Source organism: Mesocricetus auratus, unplaced genomic scaffold (assembly GCF_017639785.1).
Source record: "Mesocricetus auratus isolate SY011 unplaced genomic scaffold, BCM_Maur_2.0 Super-Scaffold_100006, whole genome shotgun sequence".
Taxonomy (NCBI): Eukaryota; Metazoa; Chordata; class Mammalia; order Rodentia; family Cricetidae; genus Mesocricetus; species Mesocricetus auratus.
Window position 1 is genome coordinate 13,619,288 of NW_024429190.1, and position 23,074 is coordinate 13,642,361.

Consider the following 23,074-nt stretch of genomic DNA (forward strand, 5'->3'; position numbering starts at 1 on the left):
TAGCTCCTCCTCAAGATGCAGGAAGCTGTGAGCACAGTGCTAACTGGGTCAGAAGCTGGATTCCTGTGGGGCTATGCCAGCAGAACCCAGGCTGCAGATAGCTCAGAGAAGATAGGGGAGCAGAACACATCTAGGAGTGCAGGTGAAAATGCATGCCGAAGGAAGGAGCCAGGGTGGCTGGAAGAGCCCAGGCCACATTTGCTGGCCCTGTACTTAGCAGCTAGAGCTGGGAGTCTTCAGACTAGTAAAGCCAACAATTGGGTGAACCTCAGACTGGGCTGCCTGCGTGCTAAGCTTACATGGCAGGGGTTGGCACCTGTGAAGTCTAAGGAATAGGAACCAGGTGTCCTCATGTGAAAGTCCTGGCCCAGGGCTTTAAAGTGAGGCTCTATGAGGTTAAATATTGGTACAGTTAGGTTTGTTGTGTGGAGCCTGCCCAAGTTCAAGTCATACCTCTATATCGCTGCTGCCATTGCAGTGCTCTGGTCATTGAATGCTGTTGACCCAATTACAGCCAGGACCAATCAAGATCCTGAACCCCACAACTCTGAGAAATCCACAGAGGTGCCAGCTCTTCCTCTGGGGCATTGGTGCCATGTCAATGCCAGAGCCATATTCTCCCACTCAGTGGCAAAGAGACCCTTGACATGGACTCATGTTACTCTCAAAGCCATAGCCTGAGGGCCCTGGAGCTGCTGTCCTGCTTTGCAAGGAGAATCTGAGCTCAGGCTAGTGGTTATACCCACCATCTTTGGCCAGTTCGTAAACATCAGTATTTGAACCCAGTTGGAGTGATTGTGTTCTCTAGTCCAGGAAGGCCTCAAGGCCACTAGGGGCCAGTGCTCTCCCCAGGGCTGAAGTGCAATTGGGGTGCATTGGGATTGGGCCAGACCCCATCTTTTGGATTCAGAGTAGCCACTTTAAGGATCTCTGGTGCACCTTGCAGATCTGACTCTCAGCACCGCTTCTGGAAACCCAGCGAGGTAGAGGAGGAGGTGGACAGTGCCCATGTTTCTGAGATGCTCCATAGCCGACACATTACCTTTGCGGGGAAGTTTGAGCCTGTGCCGCACCAGTGCCGGGCCCTGAGGCCTAATGGCAAGCTCTGCGAACGCCAAGATCGGCTAAAGGTAAGGCTGCTGGGCAAGGCCATTTGCATGAAGCTACCTCCCCCTCCCAGGGAGAGTCTCGGCCACAGCTAGTGGCCTGGGGAAGTGTTTGTCCTCTTTGCCTTCATTCTAGACCAGGGATACTTGTGAGTCCTGAGGAGCCCTGTAGAAGAGGCCTTATAAGCAGTGTTGTAATTGCTTAGCCACTGACCATCAGAGAATCATGTGTGGGGTTCTCTGCCCTGGGCCCTGACACTGATTTCTAAGGGACTACCAAAACAGCCAGACTGCTGCTCGGCAGCTAGAGCCCTGTGTGGGCTGTCCTGAGCTTGGAGAGGATGTGCATGCGTGCAGACGGTAGCAGAATGGTGAGAGGTTGATTTGGACAGACAGACTTGAGTTCTCAGACTCCTGCTGCTGTCACTCCCCAGATCTGCCCTCCTTGAGGAGGGCACGCGGTTACAGGGCGTGTCTGTGCCCCCCCAGAACTGTTTGTGCTGTCTCCTGACCATCAGCTGCTTTGTGCTTGTTGTATAGTGCCCATTCCATGGGAAGATCATCCCCAGAGATGACAAGGGGCAGCCCCTCAACCCAGAGGACAGAGCCCGTGAGCAAAGGCGGCAGCTCCAGCAGCAGCAGGCACACCCAGGTAGGTGTGTGGGAGCACAGAGGGCTGCAGGTGCAGCCAAGTCGTGGTCACCAAGTTGCAAATTCCCTTGTAACTGAGAAGCAGGTCAGGGATCCATGGGCAAGGTTGGGTATACAGGGCTCGTGAGGTAGTTATCTTCACAGCGGGAATATAGATACTCCTGACTCGATACACCACCATATCAGCATCTGCACAGCGGGATTGAACCCAGAGTCTTTGATATGCTAGGTAAGCTGCAGTCCCCCAGGTTCCAGTTCTTATTCCTGCTTCCTGAGCAGATGATAAAATTGAGGCAGTCTCTTTCCTGATATGGTCCCCCCTCTAATTCTTTCACCTAGAGTCTAGGTGGTATGTCTGCTGGCTCTGACTTGCCCTGCTCAGCTCCAACTAACCTCACTGTCCTGGAAGCTGTGGTCAGCCCATAGAGGACCCTTCTGTAAGGTCTACAGGCCCCTTCATGACTTCTTGCTCTGTGCTCCTGAGATGCAGATTCCTGTTTCATCCTGGGTTGTTCATGTCTGGACTGTATAGCGGCGGGGAGGGCCTGACCTGTTCATCTGCGGGAGAAACCTTCCCTGGTGGCTCACACTCAGGAGCAAATTAAGTGCCTATTTTTGTGTCAACCCTGAAGAGTATCTAGTTTTCCAGCCCTCGGTGGCTTGTTAACAAACAGGTATCAGGCCACGGGCCAAGCCCGGTGCTGGCCAGTCAGATGTGAAATAGCATCTCTTTACTAACTGCAGTATTGATCCCGCCTCCCTCGCACACGGGGCAATTTTCTTTTCCCTGGTGCTAACCTCAGTGACAATGCACACGGTGCTCCAGGGCCCTTCAGCGCCCAGGAAGGCCGCACAGCCCCAGCATCTATTGATTTTCTTCAAAGGCTTTTAAATTGCTCCTTCATTTTCCTGAGGTGCTCATTCCATCTCCACTGGATGCCGGCATTTTTTCGTTGTGTTTAAACAATTGCTCCATTCACCAGGTTCCTAAACTGTGACGCCTTCTTATTACTGGGAGATAAACTGTTTAGACAGTTTTCCTTAATCTTGGATTAATCGTCCCTGTATCTGAATCGTGCAGTCCTGAGTTCCTTCACTTCAAAAAAATCAGCTTGGAGAGGCCAAGCCATCTGTCTGTCTGGCACGCTTGCTTCTCCCTCAGTGGACGGGCTCCTCTCACAGTCTGGCTTGCTGACACCCTTCCCGGGCACTGCTCCTGTCCACTCTGCCCCAGCTCATGGGTCTTTGACATTTGGGTGCCCTTCTGCCCGCGAGGCTCACCCTGGAAGAGTTAGCTTTACTTTGCTTCACTCTTCACTGGGTTGACTTCCCCAAGCCAGACTGGATCAATGTCATGGCCAACGGAGCTTAGGGCAGCCTGTGGAGGTGAGCCAGCAGAGACTGGCTGGGGAGCCTCTGACTCCCAGAAGGGCCTGGTGCTTATTTATATGGCTAACCATCCCAGCAGCCCTACACATGAGCAGTGGTCTTGCCATGGGTCTGGCCTGGTAGTGATGAGGCTGCTCAGTGGGCTGGGTGCTGTCAATTCCCCTCACTTTCTTAGACCCTTGTGGTTACCACAAGTAGTGCCCAGTTCACAAGAGGGGTAGCTCTGCTCCGCACTCTGAGGCCTAGAAGAGAACCCATTTCTAGCCTGACATACACCTTGCCTCACATGCCCATTTGCCAGCAGATATGTCTGAAAGTGCTGCAGTTGGCCTGACTGGCCTGGCTGACCTTGTTGGCCATAACCCAGCCTGCAGCTTGGGAAGTAGCCTGTAGACACTCTGACTCCATGGTCAATGGCTTTGAGTATTGATTGCCCTGCTGGAGTGGTCAGGAATGCCAGTGCTGTTGGGCTGGGCCTGCCTGGAACCCTCCGGATTCTACGGAACTAAGTAATGGAAGCAGGGCAGTGGGAATAAGGGAAGGGATGTCCCTGTGTGGATCTCATCCCCAAAGTAGCCAGGTCACCCAGCACAGATGCTGTCAGACTGTGATACCGGAACATGCAGCAGGCAGGCTCCAGCCCTCCCTCCATCAGGAAGAAATCCACAAGGGTCACCCCTGGCTGGTGCCAGGCACCTTTTTAAATCCACAAGTTTTGTTCAGATTGGCAGGACCCTGAGTTTATGAAGGACATGGAGGCAGCCACGGGGGTGGACCTCGGCTCATCGAAGTATAGCAAGAAGGGCAAAGGGAAAAAGAGGAAGCACCCCAACCTCACTGACCTGCGAGAGCGCGCCAACACCACCCGGGCCCGCCTGGAGAAGAAGGTCTTTGCCAAGTAAGAGCTTGTCACTGGCCAAGGCCTCAGACTTTGATCTAGGATATGTTGGGGGAGAGCCACTGGAGTTGCCAGGAGCTCCTGGTGATTCTGTTAGTCAAGGTAATAATCAGGATTAGCCATCACAGTGACCTCCAGCCCTGACCAGTGGCAGGCCATACCAAGAGCTGCTTGGGAACAGAGCTGCAGCTGGTTCCTTGAGTTCCTCCTCCTAGGAGTCCACAGCACCTCTCTGTAAGTAGAGCCAGTTACAGCAAAATGGTCCTAAAAGGCCAGATGCTGACTTTGCTGTGCCCCGGGTTAGTACCATGCTCACAGGAGGGGTAACTCTGCTCTGTACTCTGAGGTTACAGGAGTAACCTGAGGAAAGACAGACATAGTGTCCATCACTGCTGGGTCCAGATACTTCATCAGAGTACTGGTCAGTAAGCTCCTTGAGCAGCCTTGGGTGGGGTGGAGGCTGAGCCACATAGGCTGCCTGCCTTCTCATTGTTCTCCTTCTGCTGAATCCCCTGACCTCTGGACATGGTGGCCGTGTTCACTGTGCCTTCACCCTGGGGTGCAGTCTGGGATGAGCAAGTGTGCTCTTGCAATTGCCTTCAAGACTGGGAGATACAACCAAGACCGATGGTGGGTTATAGCTCAGACTGGTGAGCCCCACTCTGTCTGAACCCCACCTTATAGAAGTCTAATACCCACTGGAAGCCTTTATGAGGGCCAAAGGCAACAAGCCAGAACCCAGAGTCTTTTCAGGTCCTTAGTCATACCTTACTGTGCTCTCTCCATAGGGCAGCTGTGCAGAGAGTAGTTGCTGCCATGAACCAGATGGACCAGAAGAAACATGAGAAGTTTGCAAACCAATTTAATTATGCACTGAATTAAAAGGGTGTGGGATGAATGTGCTGTGGCCCCCTTTGAGCCTTTCACCAGTTTACTAGGATAGGAGAGTAGGTTTAGGTCTGGGTTGAATCAGAACTTGTTTTTATGTATGTAAGTAACAATGGAAAACAATACATTAAAATGCTCTCCAGTAGGCCAGGGAATGTAGCTTAGCAGTAAGGCCAGGGTTTGGTTTTCAACTATTTTAACCATGCACATGATACCACACTTATAATCCCAGCTCTTGGGGACATAAACAGGACTGTGAGTTCTAGGCCAGTATGGATTACAGAGCAAGGCTGCTTGAAAAACAACAAAAAGATGTCTGAGGTGATACACACGTAATCCTGGCACTTAGGAGACAGAGCAGGAGAATCAACACAAGTTAAAAACTAGCCTAGTATATGTAGTAAGGTACAGGCCAGCCAGACTTTGTAAGGAGAGTGTGTTTTGGGGGGGTGAGGAGAGGCCTTCAGAATAGCCTACCACAAGGAGTCAGGGGTAAAGGCAGATACCCCATCTGGTTGCAGGTCAGGCCTTGGGCAATAAGTGTGTCTCCATTAGGACTGTGGACTTTATGATGGCTTTAGAAACTCACCCTTTCATGCACACGCTGTTTAATACAGATGTTCAACTCTAGCACAAAGCTCTGTGGAATGGCTCTGTTGAGCCCTAACTCACATATCATGCAGCCCACCTAGTATATGCACAGACAATATCTGCTTCCAGAACTTTAACTCCTAGGACAAATTGCCTGCAAACCCCGCCCCTAAACCCCCTTTTTGTTTGAGGATTTGTATTTTTCTAGAATAATTAATTAGGTCTGTGGCTTTTTGTTTTTATGTTTTGTTTTTTGAGATGTGGTCTCTTTATATAGTTCTGACAGTCCTGGAGCTCACTATGTAGTCCAGGCTGGCCTCAAACTCAGAGATACTCCTGCCTCTGCCTCTTGAGTACTGAGATTAAAGGTGTAAAGACATGTACCACCACTCGTGGCTGAGTCCATAGTTTTGTTTCTGGTTTCTTTCCCTTTGTTTTAAGGTTCTTCCATGTTGTAATACATACCAGTACTTCATGTCCACCAGACCAGCCAGGCCTACAGAGAATGCTAGAAGCAATACTTTGGACTGAAGAGAGGAATAAGCATAGTTACGAGAATACAGAAAGGAAACAAGTGAAGCTGTAATTACTAAAACACAAAATAGGACAAAGAATACAAAAATCAAAACAACAGTAGCCAACACACACCTTAAATGATAACTTTATAATGGCCTCAGCTCCCCAATCAAGAGATACCTGTTAGTTGGATACATTAAGAACTCATCTTCAAAGATCAGGGCTTCCTTAAAGTGGAGGATGTAAGAAAGTATTCTAAGCAAATGGGACCAGAAGCAAGCAGGTCACTACCTTTCTATGTTTATTTTTTAAGACTTTTTTTTTGGTCTCAATATGTAGTCCTGGCCTGCTATTTAAACCAGGTGGGCCTTGAACTCACAGAGACCTGCCTGCTTCTGCCTTTCAAGTGGTAGAATTAAAGCCACGTGCCACCTTGACTGGTCAGTATTTATTGCTGTTTTAATATCTGACAAAATAACCAGGTAGTGGTGATGCATGCCTTTAATCCTAGCACTTGGGAGGCAGAGGCAGTTGGGTCTCCATGAGTTCAAGGCCAGCCTGGTCTGTATAGTGAGCTCCAGGACAGCCAGGATTACATAAAGAAGTGCTGTCTTGAAAAACATATATATTTCAGACTAAAAGTAATCAGAAGAGATAAAGAAGGACACTTCATTCTAATCAAGGACAGTTGACCAAGAATATATCACAGTTCTGTATGCACCAAACTCTGGCCCGCCCAATTTCATAAGAAACATACTATTGAACTTAAAGACACAGATTACTCCAATTCAGTAGTAGTGGGTGATTTCAGTATTCCTCTTTCTCCAGTAAACAGGTCACCTGAATGAAAAAAATAAACAGAAACATCAGAATTAAGTGATATCATACATCAAATGGAACTAAACAATATATACAGAATGTTTCACCCAAACACTAAACAATATACATTCTACTCAGCAGGCCATGGAAACTTCTTTAAAATAGATCACATAGACCAGGAGTTGGTGGCACGTGTCTTTAATCCAAGCACTCAGGAGACAGAAGCAGACAGATCTCTAAATTTGAGGCCAGCCTGGTCTACAGACTGACTTCCTGGACAGCCAGGGCTACACACAGGGAAATGCTGTCTTGAACCACCCCCCAAAAAAATTCAGAAAAGCATTAAATAAATGACTTAATTATGTAATTCAATAGTTTGGAAAAACAAGAACAAACTAAACCCAAATCCAGTAAAGAGGAATAAATAATAAAAACAGCATAAATTAATGAAATCAAAAGAAAACAATACAGAGAATGAATCTAAAAGCTGATTCATTGACAAGCTTCAGCAGATCCTTGGTCCAACTAACCAAAAGAAGCAAAGATATGATTCAAATTAATAGAATTAGAATTGAACAGAGAAACAACAAATACCAATGAAATTCAGAGTACTACAGGAAATACTTTTTTTCCTTAATTCAAATACTTTATTTTTTATATCCAAGTTAGATTTTTTATTTTTAAATTTAAATTAGAAACAACGTTGCTTCAGATGTCAATCCCAGGTCCCTCTCCCTTTCCCTCCCCTCCTCCCACACCCTCCCACCAACCCCCCCCCCAATATTCCCTCCTTTCCCCAGGGAGGGTGAGGCCCTCTATGGGGGTATCCATAGTCTGTCATTTTATCCAGGGCAGGGCCTAGACCCTCCCCCAAGAGTCCAGGGTGAGAGTGCATCTCTCATTGTGGGATGGGCACCCAAAGTCTATTTGTACGCCAGGGATAAATAATGATCTACTACCCAAGGCCCCACAGATTGCCTAGGCCTCCTCACTGATACCCACATTCAGGGGTTCTGGGTCAGTCCCATGCTGGATTCCTAGCCATAAGCCTGGGGTCCAAGAGCTCCCCCTTGTCAGGTCAGCTGTTTCTGGGGGTTAAACCAACCCAGTCTTGACCCCTTTGCTCATCAGTCCTCCCTCTCTGTCACTAGGTTCCTTGAGTTCAGCTTAGTATTTACCTGTGGGAGTCTGCCTCTGCTTCCATCAGTCGCTGGATGAAGGTTCTGTTTCCCAGACTCTCTGGCCATGGGATTGTATGCTGGCACTCCCCAGATCTATGTCTAAAATACAGGGAACACTTTCAAAATCTATTCTCCATTAAGTTAGAGGCTGCAGGTGTGGACAAGACACACAGATTGCACACCTACACGCAAGCAAAACACTCATGCATACATTTTTTAAAAGAGTTTTTGTTATGTGATTGGTGTTTTCCCTGCATATATGTCTGTGCACCATGTTTATCCTGGTTCCTATTGCAGCTGGAAAAGGTGGATCACATCTCCTGGAACTGGAATTACGGTTGTTACTGGTTTTGTGGGTGCTGGGAATTGAGTCTGAGACTCTGGAAGAGCAGCCAGTATTCGTAACTGCTGAGCTGTCTTGTATCTAGCCTCTCTCTTTGTTGTTGTTAGCAATCTTAGTGGAAAGTATACCTTATAATTTTGATTCTCACTTTTCTATTTTTGGTTGTGAGCCTAGCCTTTAATGGCTGAGCCATCTCTCCAGCCAGATTCTCACTTTTCTAATGACTAATAGCAGTATATGTCTATTGGCCACTTGTATCTGCTCAGATAACTTCCAGTTTTCTATTGAGTTGTCTTGTAGGAGCGTCTGTAGATGTTCTAAAACTGCATTCCCTATGTAATGTTTTCTCCTTGTCTCTTCACCTTGATAGTACCCTTTAAACGTCTTAATCTTTTTAAATTACATTGTGTGTGTGTACATACACACACGTATGTAAGGAGGTCAGAAGACAGCGTTCAAGAGTCCATTCTCTCCTTCAACCATGGGATTGAACTCAGATCGGAAGGCTTAACAGCAAGTGCCTTTGCTCACTGAAACCATCTCACTGGCCCCAAAGTTTTTCATTTTAATAAAGTACATTTATATATTTATTCTTGTTTGTGCTGTTGTTACCATTTCTTACACACACACATTTTACTTATATGTATTGTTCAATTTCAAGCCACAGAGATTCACTCCTAGGTATTCTTCTGAGATTTTTATTTGTTTTGTTTGTTTTGTTGAGACAAGGTCTCTCTACATAGCCCTGGCTGTACTGGAGCTCACTATGTAGACCAGGCTGGCCTCCAACTCTGCCAGCCTCTTGCCTCCTGAGTGCTGTAACTAAAGGAGTGTGCCACTACACCTGGCTGTCTTCTGAGAATCTATAGTTTTAGCTCTTACATATAAAGTTTTGACCCATTTTGAACTAGGTTTCGTGTGTACTGTGAGATAGGACCAGCTTCATTGTTTGCATTCAGGACTCTAGCTGTCCTTCCACCTTTGGTGAAAAGGTTATCCTTTCCCTTTAAATCATTTTCTTATTGCTAACCATTGTAATCATTGGCCAGTTAGGGTCACTTCAGCTATGATGAAACACCGTGACCAAAGCAGGTTGGAGAGGAAAGGGTTTATCCAGCTTATGTTTCCACATCACAGTTCATCATCAAAGGAAGTCAGGACAGGAACTCAAGCAGGACAGGAACCTGGAGGCAGCAGCTGATGCAGAGGCCATGGAGGGGTGCTGCTTACTGGCTTGCTCAACCTGCTTTCTTATAGAACCCAGGATCATCAGCCCATAGCACCTCCCTCAGTGGGCTAGGCTCTCCTCCATCAATCACTAATTAAGAAATACAGGCTTACCCTTCAACCCAGTCTTATGAAGACATTTTTCTAAATTGAGGCCCCCTCCTCTCGGATAACTCTAGATTGTGTCGAGTTGACATAAAACTAACTATACACCTGGATGTGGGCTTGTGGTTTGTTTCGGGCTCCTGTTTCTTCTCCCATTGACATCCACAGCAATGCCAAAACTGTGGCCCTTAGTTACTGTAGCCACATGGTAAACTTGGGACCAGATAGGTGTGAGCATTCCTACTGTTATGCTTCTAGATTTGGCTTTTCTGAGTCCATATATTTCCAAATGAATTTTAGGATCAATGTCTCAGTTTCTGCCCTACCTCCCAGAAGATAAAATTTTGATAGGGATTTAATTCATCTTAATATCACTTTGGGAAATTGTGACTTCCTAATACTAAGACTTATGAGTCATGAACTTCTGGTAGCATTCCGTTTAATAGAATTGTTTATTTTTAGTGTTTTACAGTTTTTTATACGTCACGTTTTTAATCCCTACGTAATTTAATACTTTTATACATATGATTGTTCTAAGTTCTGTGTTTAGAATATTTGTTGCTAATGTATAGAAATACACTTGATTCTTTACTTTGATCTTGTATCCTGCCACTTTGTGAAGCTTTTCTGTTAACTCTAATAATTATGTGTATTTTTTATTTTTATTTTTAAATTTACATTTAAATTTAAACAAGGTTGCTTCACATGTCAATCCCAGGTCCCTCTCCCTTTCCCTCCCCTCCTCCCACGCCCTCCCACCAACCCCCCCCCAATATCCCCTCATTTCCCCAGGGAGGGTGAGGCCCTTCATGGGGGTGTCCATAGTCTGTCATTTTTTATGTGTTCCTTAGAATTCTCTGTACACAATCCTGGTACCCATAAAGAGAGATGTCTCCTTTCTCCTCTCCAGATATGGAGTTGGCCCTCCCCCCTCCCCCTCCCTCCCCCTCCCCTCTCCCTCCCCCTCCCCCTCTCCCTCCCCTTCCCCCTCCCTCCCTCTCCCCCTCCCTCTGCCTCTCCCTCTGCCTCTGCCTCTCCTGCTTCAATACTCTGGTCAGCACCTCCAGTCCAGTGCTGAGATGTGAGGAGAGCTGAGGTCTCCATCTCACTCCCCACCCCCCACACAGGCACTGAGTGTGATATTAGCTGTGGATTTTTGTAGATGCTCTTTATCACGTTCCTTTTTAATTTTAATGAAGTCGTTTTACTTTTTTCTTTTGCTGCTTGTGGTTTTGGTATAATTTCAAAGAAACCATTGCCTAATTTCAAGCCACAGAGATTTACTATTTTTCTTTCTTTCTTTTTTTTGGGGGGGGGGTTTGGTTTGTTTTAAACAGGGTCTCACTGTGTAACCCTGGCTGTCCTGAAACTCATAGAGATCTACCTACCTCTGTGTCCTAAGTGCTGAGAGTAAAGACATACTACACTCGGGGCCTGTGAGAACTGTACAGCTCTAGTCCTTATGTATAGAGACTTTAATCCATTTTGAGTCAACTTTTGTGTGTGTTATTGAGTGTTTTGTCTTAAAAGGTTCAATTTTATAAAATGTTTTTGCCTCACTGCTAAATGCTTTTCCTGTGTTTATTGAATTGATCATATGATTGTCCAGACAGATGCAATTCATATGTTGAGCTAATCTTGTATTCCTGGGATAAACTCCCTTTGCTCATGGTGTCTAATCCTTGTCTTATGCTCGTGCCTTTGCTGGCATTTTTCATCTGGTTTCTAGTTTCCTTGTGTTTGTTAGTATCCAGGCATCGGTCTGACAGGATACACCCTCAGCTGCTGCCACTAAGAGCACCACCTGTGCACATTCACTATGCTCCCTTTTAAAAGGGCCCACCCACCTCCCATCCTTCTCTCTTTCTCCCTCTCTCCCTTTCCTCTCTCTCCCCCTCTTTTCTTTCTCCTCTGTCCTGCTGCTCCTGTCTCCAGAGGCTGATCTCTATCCTTCCCTTTCCCCTTCTTATGATCACTTTTCCTAATAAAAAACCCATCTGCTTGAACCCTGTTACATGGTTTCTTTCTCTTTCACACTGCTTTTCTTAAATTACAACAGTGTTGCCATGCTCTAGCTTTGGGGTCAGTGCCTCTGGCCTCATAGATGGAGCTGAAAAGTGTTCCTGTCTCCTATTTTAGGAGAGTTAGTGAAGAATTGGTATTACTTAAACATTGGGTGGACTGCATCAATAAAGCCATCTAGTCTTAGGCTTTTCTTTGCAGAACATTTTTTATTGCCAATCTTTAACTTTTCTGTGCCTGATTAGACTTAGTTTCATAGTGTCTCTAGGACTTTGTCCAATTTGTCTTGGTCACTTGTAGTTTTTAAAGCTATGGTATTTTAGTTGTTTTAACTATTGTATGTTTTTGGTGTGGTTTTTGTTTTGTTTTCTTTTTATTGTTTTGTTTTTTTGAGATGGTTTCTCTGTGAAACAGTCCTGGCTGTCCTGGATCTCACTCTGTAGGTCAGACTGGTCTGGAATTCCCAGACATCCACCTGCTTCTGCCTCCCGAGTGCTGGGATTAAATGTTTGTACCACAACTGCCTAGATACATTTTTTTTCCATTTTTTATTTTATAGATTTCCACTCTGACCTTAATTATTTCTTTTGTGTTGTTTTAGATATCGTTTTCTCCTTTTCATTATTTGTTAAATTTCTTAAATTGATTTAAAATCTTCATTTTAGTAGAGGTATTTATAGCTGCAAGTTTTGGTCTAAGCATTATTTTGCTTTCACCTTTTAAGTTTTTTCATGTTATGTTTTTGTCTTTTAAATTTTGTTTTGTTTTTGAGACACGGTCTTACCTTACCCAGCTAACCTTAAACCCCTGATCTGCCTACTTCCATCTCTCAAGTACTTGGATTCATAACATGTGCCCCTCACACAGAACTTTTTTTTTATTTCAAAGAACTTTCTAAATTTTCACCTATTCTTTTCTCAATTGATTAGAAGTTTGTTGTTTAATTTTCATAATCATGAGACATCCCTTATGTCAAGGGTTTCTTATTCTTACTGAAGAATATACTTTGTATGATTTCAAGTCATCCTAAGCACATTGACCCATCTGCCAGGGAACCAGCCACTGTTTAGTTCTGTCCTGTTGCTGCTCAGGAGGCTCTGTGATGCCTGCAAATTTCACCTCCTGGTATGCCGGCCAGCCTTCCCTTGTCTGTCCTTTGAAGCAAGATGTTGAGATCTTCAGCGGTTGTCTCTGTTACCCTCATTCTGATAGTTTTAGCTTCATGCATTTTGGGGCCCTGTCAAGCCTCTTTGTATTGGCCATTTCTTCCTAGTGGATGAGCCCTGGTCTTTGGCCCAGTCTTCCTCCTCTGGTAACAGTGTGGCCTCCCAGCTCTCTCTGGATGACTACTTCATGCTATGTCTTTTCCCACCTTTTCTTCTTCATCGTGTCTGTGTATCTGTTTCCTGCCCACTGTGGAGACTGACAGTGCTAATCTCTCCCCTCTTTTCTGCAGTCTGAGAGGATTCTCTCAATCTGCTTACATTTACTAGTGTTGGACTTTTACCCACTCTTCGTTTCCTCCATTTCTGTGTTGTGTAAGTATTTAATTCCTTGTAACCTCTCCTTTGGTTGTAAACAAAATAAACATTTATTTCTCTCCTAAGCCCAAAACTTCTGCCCCCACAAGATCCTGGAGTTCAGAATCTCAGCCAAGTACTTGGTACCATAGTCTCCAACCACAAGATACTGGGATGTTTCTGTCAAATCAGAGCTGGGCCATGCGGAGGCCACATGACACCATGAGGATTGTATCTGTTTCCTGCTTGTGGAACAGCAAGCAACCATGCAGGCTTCATCAGGCTACCTCACAGTCTGAGGAAACTGGACTCCAGCCATTGCACTGTCTACAAAAGGAAAGAGGAATCTGCTTACTGAGACTTGCCATGAACCACACCCATTCCACACACATTGCTTGTGTCAGCCTGGCCAGAATTTAGTGACACTGCCCAGCAGCCCCTGTCCAAGAAGCAAAACTTAGTTGGTTTTGGTTTGTTTTTGAGGCAGAATTTCATGTATCCAGGCTAGCCTCAAACTCACTATGTAGTCGAGGATTATCTTCAACTTTAATCAGCCTGCCTCCATCTTGTGAGTCCCAGGATTACAGTCGTACACTGCCATATTCTGGTTAAGCAGTGTTGGAGACTGAACCCAGGGCCTTAGCTAGGCAAGCACAACTGAGCTGCACCATCAGCACCAGAAACTAGTCTTCATCCCAGGATGTGGTCGGCATCCCTGGGAGAGCTAACTGATCGGTACAAGGTACCATACCCAAAGGTGGCTGCCATGCAGGACTTCCCTGGAGGCTGTGGAATACAAACATCCCAGACTTGTACTCATGGGAAGGTGACAGGACCCTGTAGGAGAGGGGCCTCTGGGGCTGTGTGAGGCTAGGGATCATCCTAGGGGTGGGACACAGTGCAGGGATGGTTTCCCTGCCTTTCCTGTCCTGCTTCCCTGCCGTCACCCCCTCGGCCCATGCCGTGTTCTGGGTCCAGCTTTCCTATCTCCCAATGTTATCCCTGCTCCTGGGGCTAGGGCGGGTCCCTCTGACCCACCTGACCCAGAATAGATACCTAAGGAGCTCACCACAGGCCCTGGTCACAGCCAGCAGGAAATGACCCACCAGGCATCAGGGAGCACTCAAACCACTCAAACACCACGAAAGACATGAGGGGAATGGCACTGGCCATTGACGCCACTGGCAGCCTTTGACAGGGTCAGCTGGGCGTAGGAGAGTTAGGCTCCAGGTGTCATAGCTCGAGAAGGTGATGGGTCCTAGACATTTTTGGGACTGAGGGTTGTGGCACAAGGTGGACACCTGAGTTGGGCAGTGAAGGCCACCAGCCACCTTGAATGGGGTCTGGATGAGGCCACAGCCTCCCTCAGTAGGACAGCGGATAAGGTGAGAAGATCCTTAGGGCTCTGAAGAGGAAAGACTAACACGGGGACACCACGCTGGGAAAGAGAGGAGGAAGTGCAAATAACTAGTGTGGACAGCAAGTACAGCCCGTGAACAGGAGGAGAGGAGCCGTACAAGCAGAAAGAGGAAAGCCAAGGCAGCCAGGCTTGTGGTGTGGGTCTGAGGCCCAGGGCCAGAGTGGGAGTCGGAATCGCCCATCGCTCTCTGTTGGGCCTGACCCTGGGAAAAGACCCCATTTCCCAGCCTCCCTCAGTGACCACATGGCTAAGTTCTAGCCAATGAGGCAAAAGCAGCCTGGGTTTCTGGGAAAGTGTTTTATAATGAAGTGGTATCCATTTTTCTTTGCTGTTTGCTGACCAAGATGAGGACATGGTGGCCGGAGATTCTGCAGAGAACTGGGTAGAGCTGGACATGGTAGGGCTCTGTAAGGTGTTACATCTGCCTAGGGCTGCCACAATGCTCTCATGAGAAAATAAAGTCTTTTTTTCTAATTCTTTCCATTTGAGTCCTTTTCTCTCAGGATAACACACACAATCTTAGCCCATACCCAAGGGGCCATGGAGAACAGGCAGGATGGGGGCGAGGAGGGGGTGGTGTAGGTGTGAGGGATGTATGTGGCCTTACTGGGATCTTCGTCAGTGTCTGGGTTCAGCAGTCCTCAGACAGGAGGTTGGGGGCAGACAGGAAGGGGGCCTGGGTATGGGTGAAGGCCCCTCCCTGTATTTCAGGGCACTTGCCCTGTTTGGCTTCGCCTTCAGTCTTGCCTTCCTGTTGACAATCCTCTGTCACTAGAAACTACCACTTGTGGAAGACAGGCAGCTAGGTGTTATAGGGCACACCTGTATTCTTAACACTTTCATGGCTGAAGCAGGAATATCACTTTGAGTTTGAGAATACCCTAGGGTATATAATAAGACCCAGTCTTAAGGGAAAAGAAATTATATGAGCACATTCTGTATAGAAGAGCTGCCCAGGTCAGAGCTGATTCTAAGTTCTAGGAGGAGGAGGAGGACTCCCTGTCCTGGGATCTGGGCACCTTCTCAACCACCAACACCAAAGGGGTGTGATAAAGGCCAGAAGACCTAAGACCTCCTGACATCCAGTCTAATGGAGCACCCAAGGCCCAGGCTAAGAGCTAGGCAACCTGGTGTGCCTCCCCAAGCCTGGCCAAAGCAGAGGAACAGCTGGGGGCTCCCCCAAAAACACACCAGACACCAGATGTATGTTGAGAAAGCCAACTGAGAGGCCAGAACTAGACAGGCCTGGCTGGCTCCTCCTATCCCCACACCCAAGCAGCCTCTAGCCTTCTGGATCTATTCCTGTCACAGACAAAAGATCATAGTTGTGATGTGTAACAGTGTCCTCCAGATTGAAACATTCCATCCTACAGGAAGCTATTTAAAAGGGAAGGAAAACAACTCAAAATAGCTTCAGGAAGTTCCTGAAACTGACCAGACTCACTATGCCCCCTCCCTACCAGAATAAACAATAAAAGCAGAGAGTCCCTGTTAGAAGAGCTGAGCTGCCTAGAGACTCAGAAAGTCAAGCTGCAAAGATCAGCCCAGCTGCCTGGAAGAGGTTTACATCAACAGAGGCATCCAGAAACACTCCAACCTGTTGACCTGTCTGCAGGCTGTGCAATGTCCTCCCGGTTTCCCAGCTTTTTATGAGCTGTCATCCATGCTGGGGTGGGCCTTGGTGATGCAGCTGTCTTGGAGTCATTTCTGCTCCTGTAAAGAACCCCATTACCCATACTCCTATAAGTAACCCAATAGAACCGATTGGCTCACCAAGTTGGACTTTGGTGGCATTTGAAATTCGGTCTATCATGGAATCTCTATCTGGGGTGAGTAAATGTGTTGCATCTCCCCAGAAAAAGTTTTGTCACACAATATCACAGGCAAAGTGCTCTATACACAGTAAGAGTCCAGCAAGAAAGACTACGGGACCCAGGGGATGCCAGGAAGCAGCCTGTACTCCATGTCCTGGCGAGTGGCCATACACCAGTGAGGAGTCGGCAGTGAGCCCAGAGATAGAATTATGTGTGGTGGGCTCACTGCTTTGCAGCCTCACGGCCCCGGACTCGTGTTCTCTACTTGGTCTCAAAGCCTGGGATGGATGTCAGAAGTCCATGAGTGTAAGTAGCACTATTTGGGACTTAGCCTTGGCAGATGTCCAGTCCAGCCAAAACTCATTATCACATGGCCGAATAGCTGTGTCCCAGGGAAGTACAGATACCTGCTCTGCCTTGTCATCTCCCCATGAGAGCTCTAGAGTAGCTCTAGAGTCCCAGATTGTCTCAACATTCACAGCTGAGCTCAGCAAGACTAGCATAAGGAAGGGGACCGTGGGCCCAGGGTCATCTGGCAGTTTTCCCTCTCCTACATAAGGACCCCTGAGCACCGACACGGGAAGCTTACAGAGAGGCCACCCAGCCCTTCTTATGCCATGGCATCTTGCTATGTGGGCTAGGGTTGTATGTGTTGGCATGATAGAGAAGATCTCCCTGAGCCTGGGGGAGTGGGTTGGATGGGCAGACCCTTGGTATGACCTCTCCATTCAGGGACAGTGGCTTCTGGCTGGGCAGCCCCTGCACAGGCCATGCCTGTCGGTCGTGTTTTAATGCCAGGAGTCTTCTGAAGCCTTTTAGGGCTTCCTTGTCAGCTACCTGTATCTTAAAAGGCCCAGGGTGGCCTCAGCAGCAAAGCCAAGAGAGTCCCCAACTCATCACCCACCAGTTAAATGTATCCCACTTCATGCAGGGGTCTCACTCCCTGACCATCAGGAATACAAGTGTTGTCCAGTTGAGCTAGAAGACTGGACCTGCTGCCCACCTAGGAGCTGGCAAACATCAGGTCCAGACAGAAAATTCCAGGTCAAGGGGATCTGGGAAATGGACGGTGGGCTGGCTGGAGCTGGGCACCCAGGCCTCTGCTGCTGAGTGGGGAAGCTAGAGGCACCAGTCTTGGGGAGATCTTCATGGGGCAGGCTGGCTTCTGCCTCTGCCAACTACCAGAGGCTCTTACCTGCCCTTTGACTCGTGGTGAACTATGAAGCCGAGTCTGAGGACTCTCCACCAGCGCCAGACACTGAAGCCCATTCTCAACCTGACTCCCAACCGACTACTGAGTCAAGACTCCTCCAGAAGAGCTCAGTGTGGTGGGGCTGGGGGTGGGGGCGGGGCAGACCGATGGAGGATGCCTGAAGGATAAGAAGCCAAGCCCCATCGTGGAGCACAGCCGCTTCTTTCCAAGGTGAATCTGTCACAGGCTTGAGGACAGTTGCCTCCTCCCCCCCCCATCCACATATCACCCTCTTCCCCATCCCGTCTCCACCCTTACTAGGTCTGCAAAACCTTCCAGAGCTCGAACAAGTTGCCACCATAGCCACAGGCGGTTCAGTGTATGCTTTGAGGTGTGTGCAGCCACTGGTTCGGGCCACCCCTGGGGCTCCTTGAATTCGGGACCATACGAACATTTACACAAACGTTCCAGCGGACTGACACAGCTTAACATGTCACTGGCCTTCTAGTCTGGCTATTACACTCTCTGGCAGGTAGTTCAACCCCAACCCTCAGAGCCCACCTTCATCCTCTGGGAAGCCTCCGGAAGTCTTTCCTATCTATCCACAAGAAGCCTGCTCAGGGAGGGAGTATTAAAGACAATGAGCACTCAATTTGGAGCCCAGCAGCTCCAGGCTTCAGGGAGGGGAAAGGAGAGAGAGAGCGGTAAGGAGGCTCGGCTGTGTGCTGCACCCAGCTCCCAAGGTGAGCCCCAAGACAGAGGGATTCCTGAGTAAAAGCTACCAGAGGGCTGGCCATGGACACTAAAACTGATAGGAAAACCAGAGTTTCAGCGCTCTGAAGTCCCCGCTCAAGGAGACACGCAGACAGGTAAGAACCCAAACGGACAGGAAGGCGGGATCGGCATCCTGCAGCGCCAGAGCCTCTGCGTGGCTTCCTGTGTTTTATTAAGAGTTCTGCAAAGTGCTTGAAGCAGCCCACGGGAGCCTCCCGTTTGACCCCGGCGCACACTCGTTTATAAATTTCTCTTCTGTAGGAACTGGCTATATACAGGACCAACGACTGAAACCTTAGAAAATAGACGGCCGCGCTCGCCTTAGGTCCTCCGGCCGCGAGGCCACATGGTGAGGCCCCCACCGAGGCGCGGCCGCATGGTGCGGCCCCCACCGAGGTCCTGGCATCGAGGTTCAGAGATGAGGCGCATAGAAAGCGGGCGCACCATATGTCTGCGAGCCCAGCACGAAGGGTGAGAGCACTGCGGGGCTGGACAGGAAGGGCAGCTGCGCTGCGCACACCAGCCCTCCAGGACTGTGCGCCGGGTACCCGGCCGGGCCGTGCAAGGCGAGCGGAGCGCCCATGGGCGGCGAGGGGCTGAGCGGACTGAGGCCTCCGGGCAGCCCCGCGCCGGGCCCTGCTCCTGGGCCGGGGCCCCCGCCGCCGCCGGTCGGTGCGCTCGTGTCGGCGCCTGGGTTCTGCTTCTTCCACTTGGTTCGGCGGTTCTGGAACCAGATCTTCACCTGTGTCTCGGTGAGGCTCAGCGACAGCGCCAGGTTGAGGCGCTCGCACACCGACAGGTAGCGAGTGGCCTTAAATTTGTTCTCCAGCGCCACGAGCTGCTCGTAGGTGAAGGCGGTGCGCGCGCGCCGCGGCTTCCCCGACTTCGAGTCCGAGCCCGTGCGCTTTCGCTTGGGCTTGGTGGCCACGGCTGCGCCCTGCGGGGTGCTCCCCGCGCCCCCCACTCCCGCAGCCGTTGCAGGCGGGCCCGGGGCTCCGGGCGAGTTCCCACGGGGCACTGCGGCTACGGCCTCGTCCACGGGGGAAGCCTCGACTTCGGCCGCTCCGGGGCAGCCCGACCCGCGGGCTCCGAGGCCACCGCCGCCTCCCCGCGCCTCCTCCGAGCCGTGAGCATCCTGCACCTCCGGCGCCTCGTCCTCGTCTTCATCCTGCACCTCCGGCGCTTCATCCTCGCTATCTGCGATCGGGCTGTGGCCACTGCCGCTGCTGTAGCCGTTGGCCTCGGCCTCGTCCGCCCTGTAAGAGTCCCCAGCACCTGCGGGCCGCGAAAAGCAAGAGAACAGAGGGTCAGCCCGGCACCCAGGCGCACTGCCGCTCCCTCCTGTCGAGATTCTCTTTTGCTCGTTGGTTTTCTCTTCTTCCTCGTTTGCACCCTCCCCAAAGATTTTCTTTTCCTCCCTCCTTGCAGCCGTTCCTCCTCGCTGCTTGCATTTCCTCTCTGCCTCGCTTCGGAAGGCCCCTCTCCGCGTCAAGCTGCTGCTCCATCCGCAGTCTGCACCTGTCCGACCTAAGGGCTGCGGTGAGCGGGCGGACCTCGGAGTGTACAGGGCAGAGAGAGCTCCGATCGATTCACGGGACAGATACAAACTTAATTAAACTCATTTTGTGTAATGTACAAACTAGTTAAAGTCCATTTAATTTATTTCGGCGTATATTACCTCCCAATTACAGCGTTGCAGGGCCAGCCAATTACCACACACTTAATAGCTGGAGGGGCCAGAGGCCTGGGGTGGGGTTGGCCGGCTGTGAGGCGGCCTCTTCTAGGAACCGAAATCAGTCGTCCTGAGCTGTCCCTACCTCAGGCTTCAGGCCCTGCAAACCAGGCAAGGAGAAGCGCTGACTCCCCTGCCAGTCTTGGGGCCCACCACCCAGCTCTCTAACTACACTGTCTTAAGCGGGCTCTAGCCTGCCCCGAGCTGGTCGAGTTTGGAGGCATTGTGAACCACTACGCAGGAGCCTGGGACGCAACTGAGCACCAGTCCTGCAGCATCCAAACAGAAGCTGCCGCTGTGACTACATTTTGTCTCTGAAATTTGGAAGGCTGTCTGTCTCCTATGCAGGAACCTGAGGACCGCCCATACTCCTCACCCACAGGTGGTCTTTAAATGCCAGAGGAGCCCTCCAAGCTTTCCAAGGCAGTGCCCAGATTTTGCTCTCATGTGGGGTCGGCACTCACATACGGGAGCATAAACGATACTCCTCGCAAATACCCGCAAGCTCAAAAGACCCAGGTTGCATGAAGACTGCGGGTGTTCTGTCCTCAACTCCCATGCCTTAGCAGGGTAACTATTCCCTCAGGCGACCCTTAGCCATCCACGCCCCAGCCTGGTTACCCTTCCCAACTGTGCAACGCTGACTCCCTCCCTACACAGCCCCAGCAGGCAGCTGCGGGTTCCTGGTGGATCAGCCCCGGGGCGGAGAGCCGGAGGGGTCCGACTGCAGCCTGCGGGACCCGCTCTTCCTCTCTCTAAAAATGGAAGGTCTATGCAGAAGCGCTGGCAGAGCTAGTGGCCCCAGTCCTGTCCACCCTGCGCGTTCTGGTCCGTGAGAGGCGCAGGGGCCAGGAAGTTAGAGGGAGGACGGGGGAGGGGCGCAAAAAGCAATCAGGAGCGGGTCGAATGCAATTCGCGATCAATAGCGGCCCCTAATAAGTGTAATAGGTTTTAATCGAGTAATTATCCGAATTTTGACCCTATAATTTAGATGTTCGGGGGGAGTTTGCAAGGTGCTTGAAAGAGATATGCATGAGCCGTAATGGGATATCGACCGCAAAGGGGGCGCGGGCCGCCCCATTACCGGCCGCTTTCCGCCGCTAAGCACATTTCCCTTTAACTGTAATCGAAGGGATTTAATTGTTTTTCCAGAGATAACCAGCGTTTTGTCACAATTAGTCTGATTTGTCCAAAGGGGGGGCTGGGGAGGCCACGGTGGAGGTGGGTAAGTCACCAAGCCCGCTGCCGCCGCATGTCCCTTCGTCTCCTGCACCAACAACTCTCCAAAGCCAGCGACTGACTAGGCGAATCCTGGACCTTTGTCGCAACCCTAAAGCCCTAGATCTGGCCCAGCGGAGCCTTTCCAGAGGCGTCCAGCAGTGCGGGCCCTAGAGTCCGGGTCGGGAGGAGAACCCCGCGCTCTGCGAACTTCGCACAGAGCCTGGCACCAGGTCAGGTCCAGCTCGCCGCAGGGTCCCGGGACCATTAACATTCCAGAGCAGTCAGCGCCCTCGCCCCTGGCGTCCCCCCTCATACTCACTTGTAGGCTCCGCTCCCGCGGCCGCTGCAACTCCTGTGGCAGCAGAAAGGGTTCGGCGTTCCAGCTCCGAGCGCGGCGAGCGTCCAGAGGCAGCGGGGACCGGGACGCACGCAGTCGTCGCCGGGGCGCATGGGGCACACGTAGCGGACGTAGCGGGCACCACAGGGCCCAGCAGCACGCACCGGCGTCTCCTGCTGTTGAACTTGTTGGGATCTAGAATGTCCAGCACTGAGAATGAGGTGGGGCGCGGGGGCGCGGCGGGCCGGGCCGCTCCAGCCGCCTCTGGCACCGCGGGAGCAGTGTCGCTGGCCGCGAGCGGTGGGACTCCTGCCCGGGGGAAGATGGGCAGCTCAGCTCGTCCGTCCATAGCCGCAGGAGCTGGCGGTGCGGGCCCCGAGCCGGGCCCGGGCGGTGGCGGCGGCAGCACGGGGACGTCCCCAGGTGCCGCCGGGCCGCTGGTACTCATGCCGGCCTCGGGCCGCTCAGGCGGCTCGGGCCCCGCTGCCTACTGGGCTCCCATCCCTGTGCCCGGCAAAACCAGCCTTAGCCCAGCTGTTCTCGGCGCTGCGCTCCGCTTGACTAACGCTGCCCCGCGTTGCCTCCGCCACCGCTTCAGGCGCCCGCCGCGCCCGGCCAGTGCATTTATGGCGGCCCCAACGGAGGCGCCCACGCGCCCACACGCCGCACACACGTGCGCCCGCAGGCGGCCGCGGGGTTCCGCCACCCTCGTTAGCGCGCACGCCTAATTGGCTGCGAACGGTCCCAGACGGAGTAGGCGGGCCCGGTGCGGGACACACGGACTGAGCCGCAGAGCCAGACAGACGGACGCACTGCCGGGAGCCACACCACAATCCGCTGGAGGGTGTCGGGGTCAGCACCTTGCGGCTGCGCCTCCGCGGGGCTGGAAACTGAGTGCCCGCCTCCTCCGCGAAGGGGGAGGAGACAGCCCGGCTTTTAAATAATTGCGGGATCAGTCAGCTGGAGGGTTGCGGAGGCCCAGGGGTGGGTGAAGCCGCGAGCCCTGAGTTGGCCTGGGCATCCCAGTTCAGGGTACCGTTCTGGGACAGGTCTCTCCTCCTGCCGTGGCACGCGTGGTTCTGGGCTCCCGTGCCTTTCGCAGCTGGGATCGGAAAGAATGGGAACTCCTGTAGGTTCTGAGTCTCTGCAGGGTCCTCGGCCCCTTTGGGGGCTTGTTCCCAGGGTCTAGGTTTCACTGCCCTCGGTTGCTGTCTTTCGTGTCTGGAGCTCTCTTTCCAGTCAGGATCTCTGCCCCTCCATCCTCGCCAGCCCTGACTCCCGCCCCTTTGGCTGGATCAAATTAGGGAACGCACGAAATCCCCGCAAGG

The 23,074-nt window shown here is 50.8% G+C and overlaps 2 protein-coding genes across 2 annotated transcripts in view; one reads left to right on the forward strand and one right to left on the reverse strand.

Moving 5' to 3' along the window:
• Uvssa (UV stimulated scaffold protein A) overlaps positions 1-5,562 on the forward strand; it is a 35,262-nt gene extending 29,700 nt beyond the window's left edge. The window contains exons 10-13 of the mRNA XM_040746889.1: positions 947-1,130; positions 1,647-1,758; positions 3,870-4,044; positions 4,833-5,562. Coding sequence (XP_040602823.1) covers positions 947-1,130; positions 1,647-1,758; positions 3,870-4,044; positions 4,833-4,926 — 565 coding nt within the window. The 3' untranslated portion in view covers positions 4,927-5,562. The remainder of the gene's footprint in view (positions 1-946; positions 1,131-1,646; positions 1,759-3,869; positions 4,045-4,832) is intronic.
• Positions 5,563-18,611: 13,049 nt separating this feature from the next.
• Nkx1-1 (NK1 homeobox 1) lies at positions 18,612-22,397 on the reverse strand. The gene is made up of 2 exons (XM_005068897.3): positions 21,729-22,397; positions 18,612-19,731 (listed from the first exon to the last, which is right to left on the reverse strand). Exons 1-2 carry the CDS (start codon positions 22,192-22,194, stop codon positions 18,869-18,871), a joined length of 1,329 nt encoding a protein of 442 aa, XP_005068954.2. The 5' UTR covers positions 22,195-22,397; the 3' UTR covers positions 18,612-18,868.
• Positions 22,398-23,074: the final 677 nt, after the last annotated feature.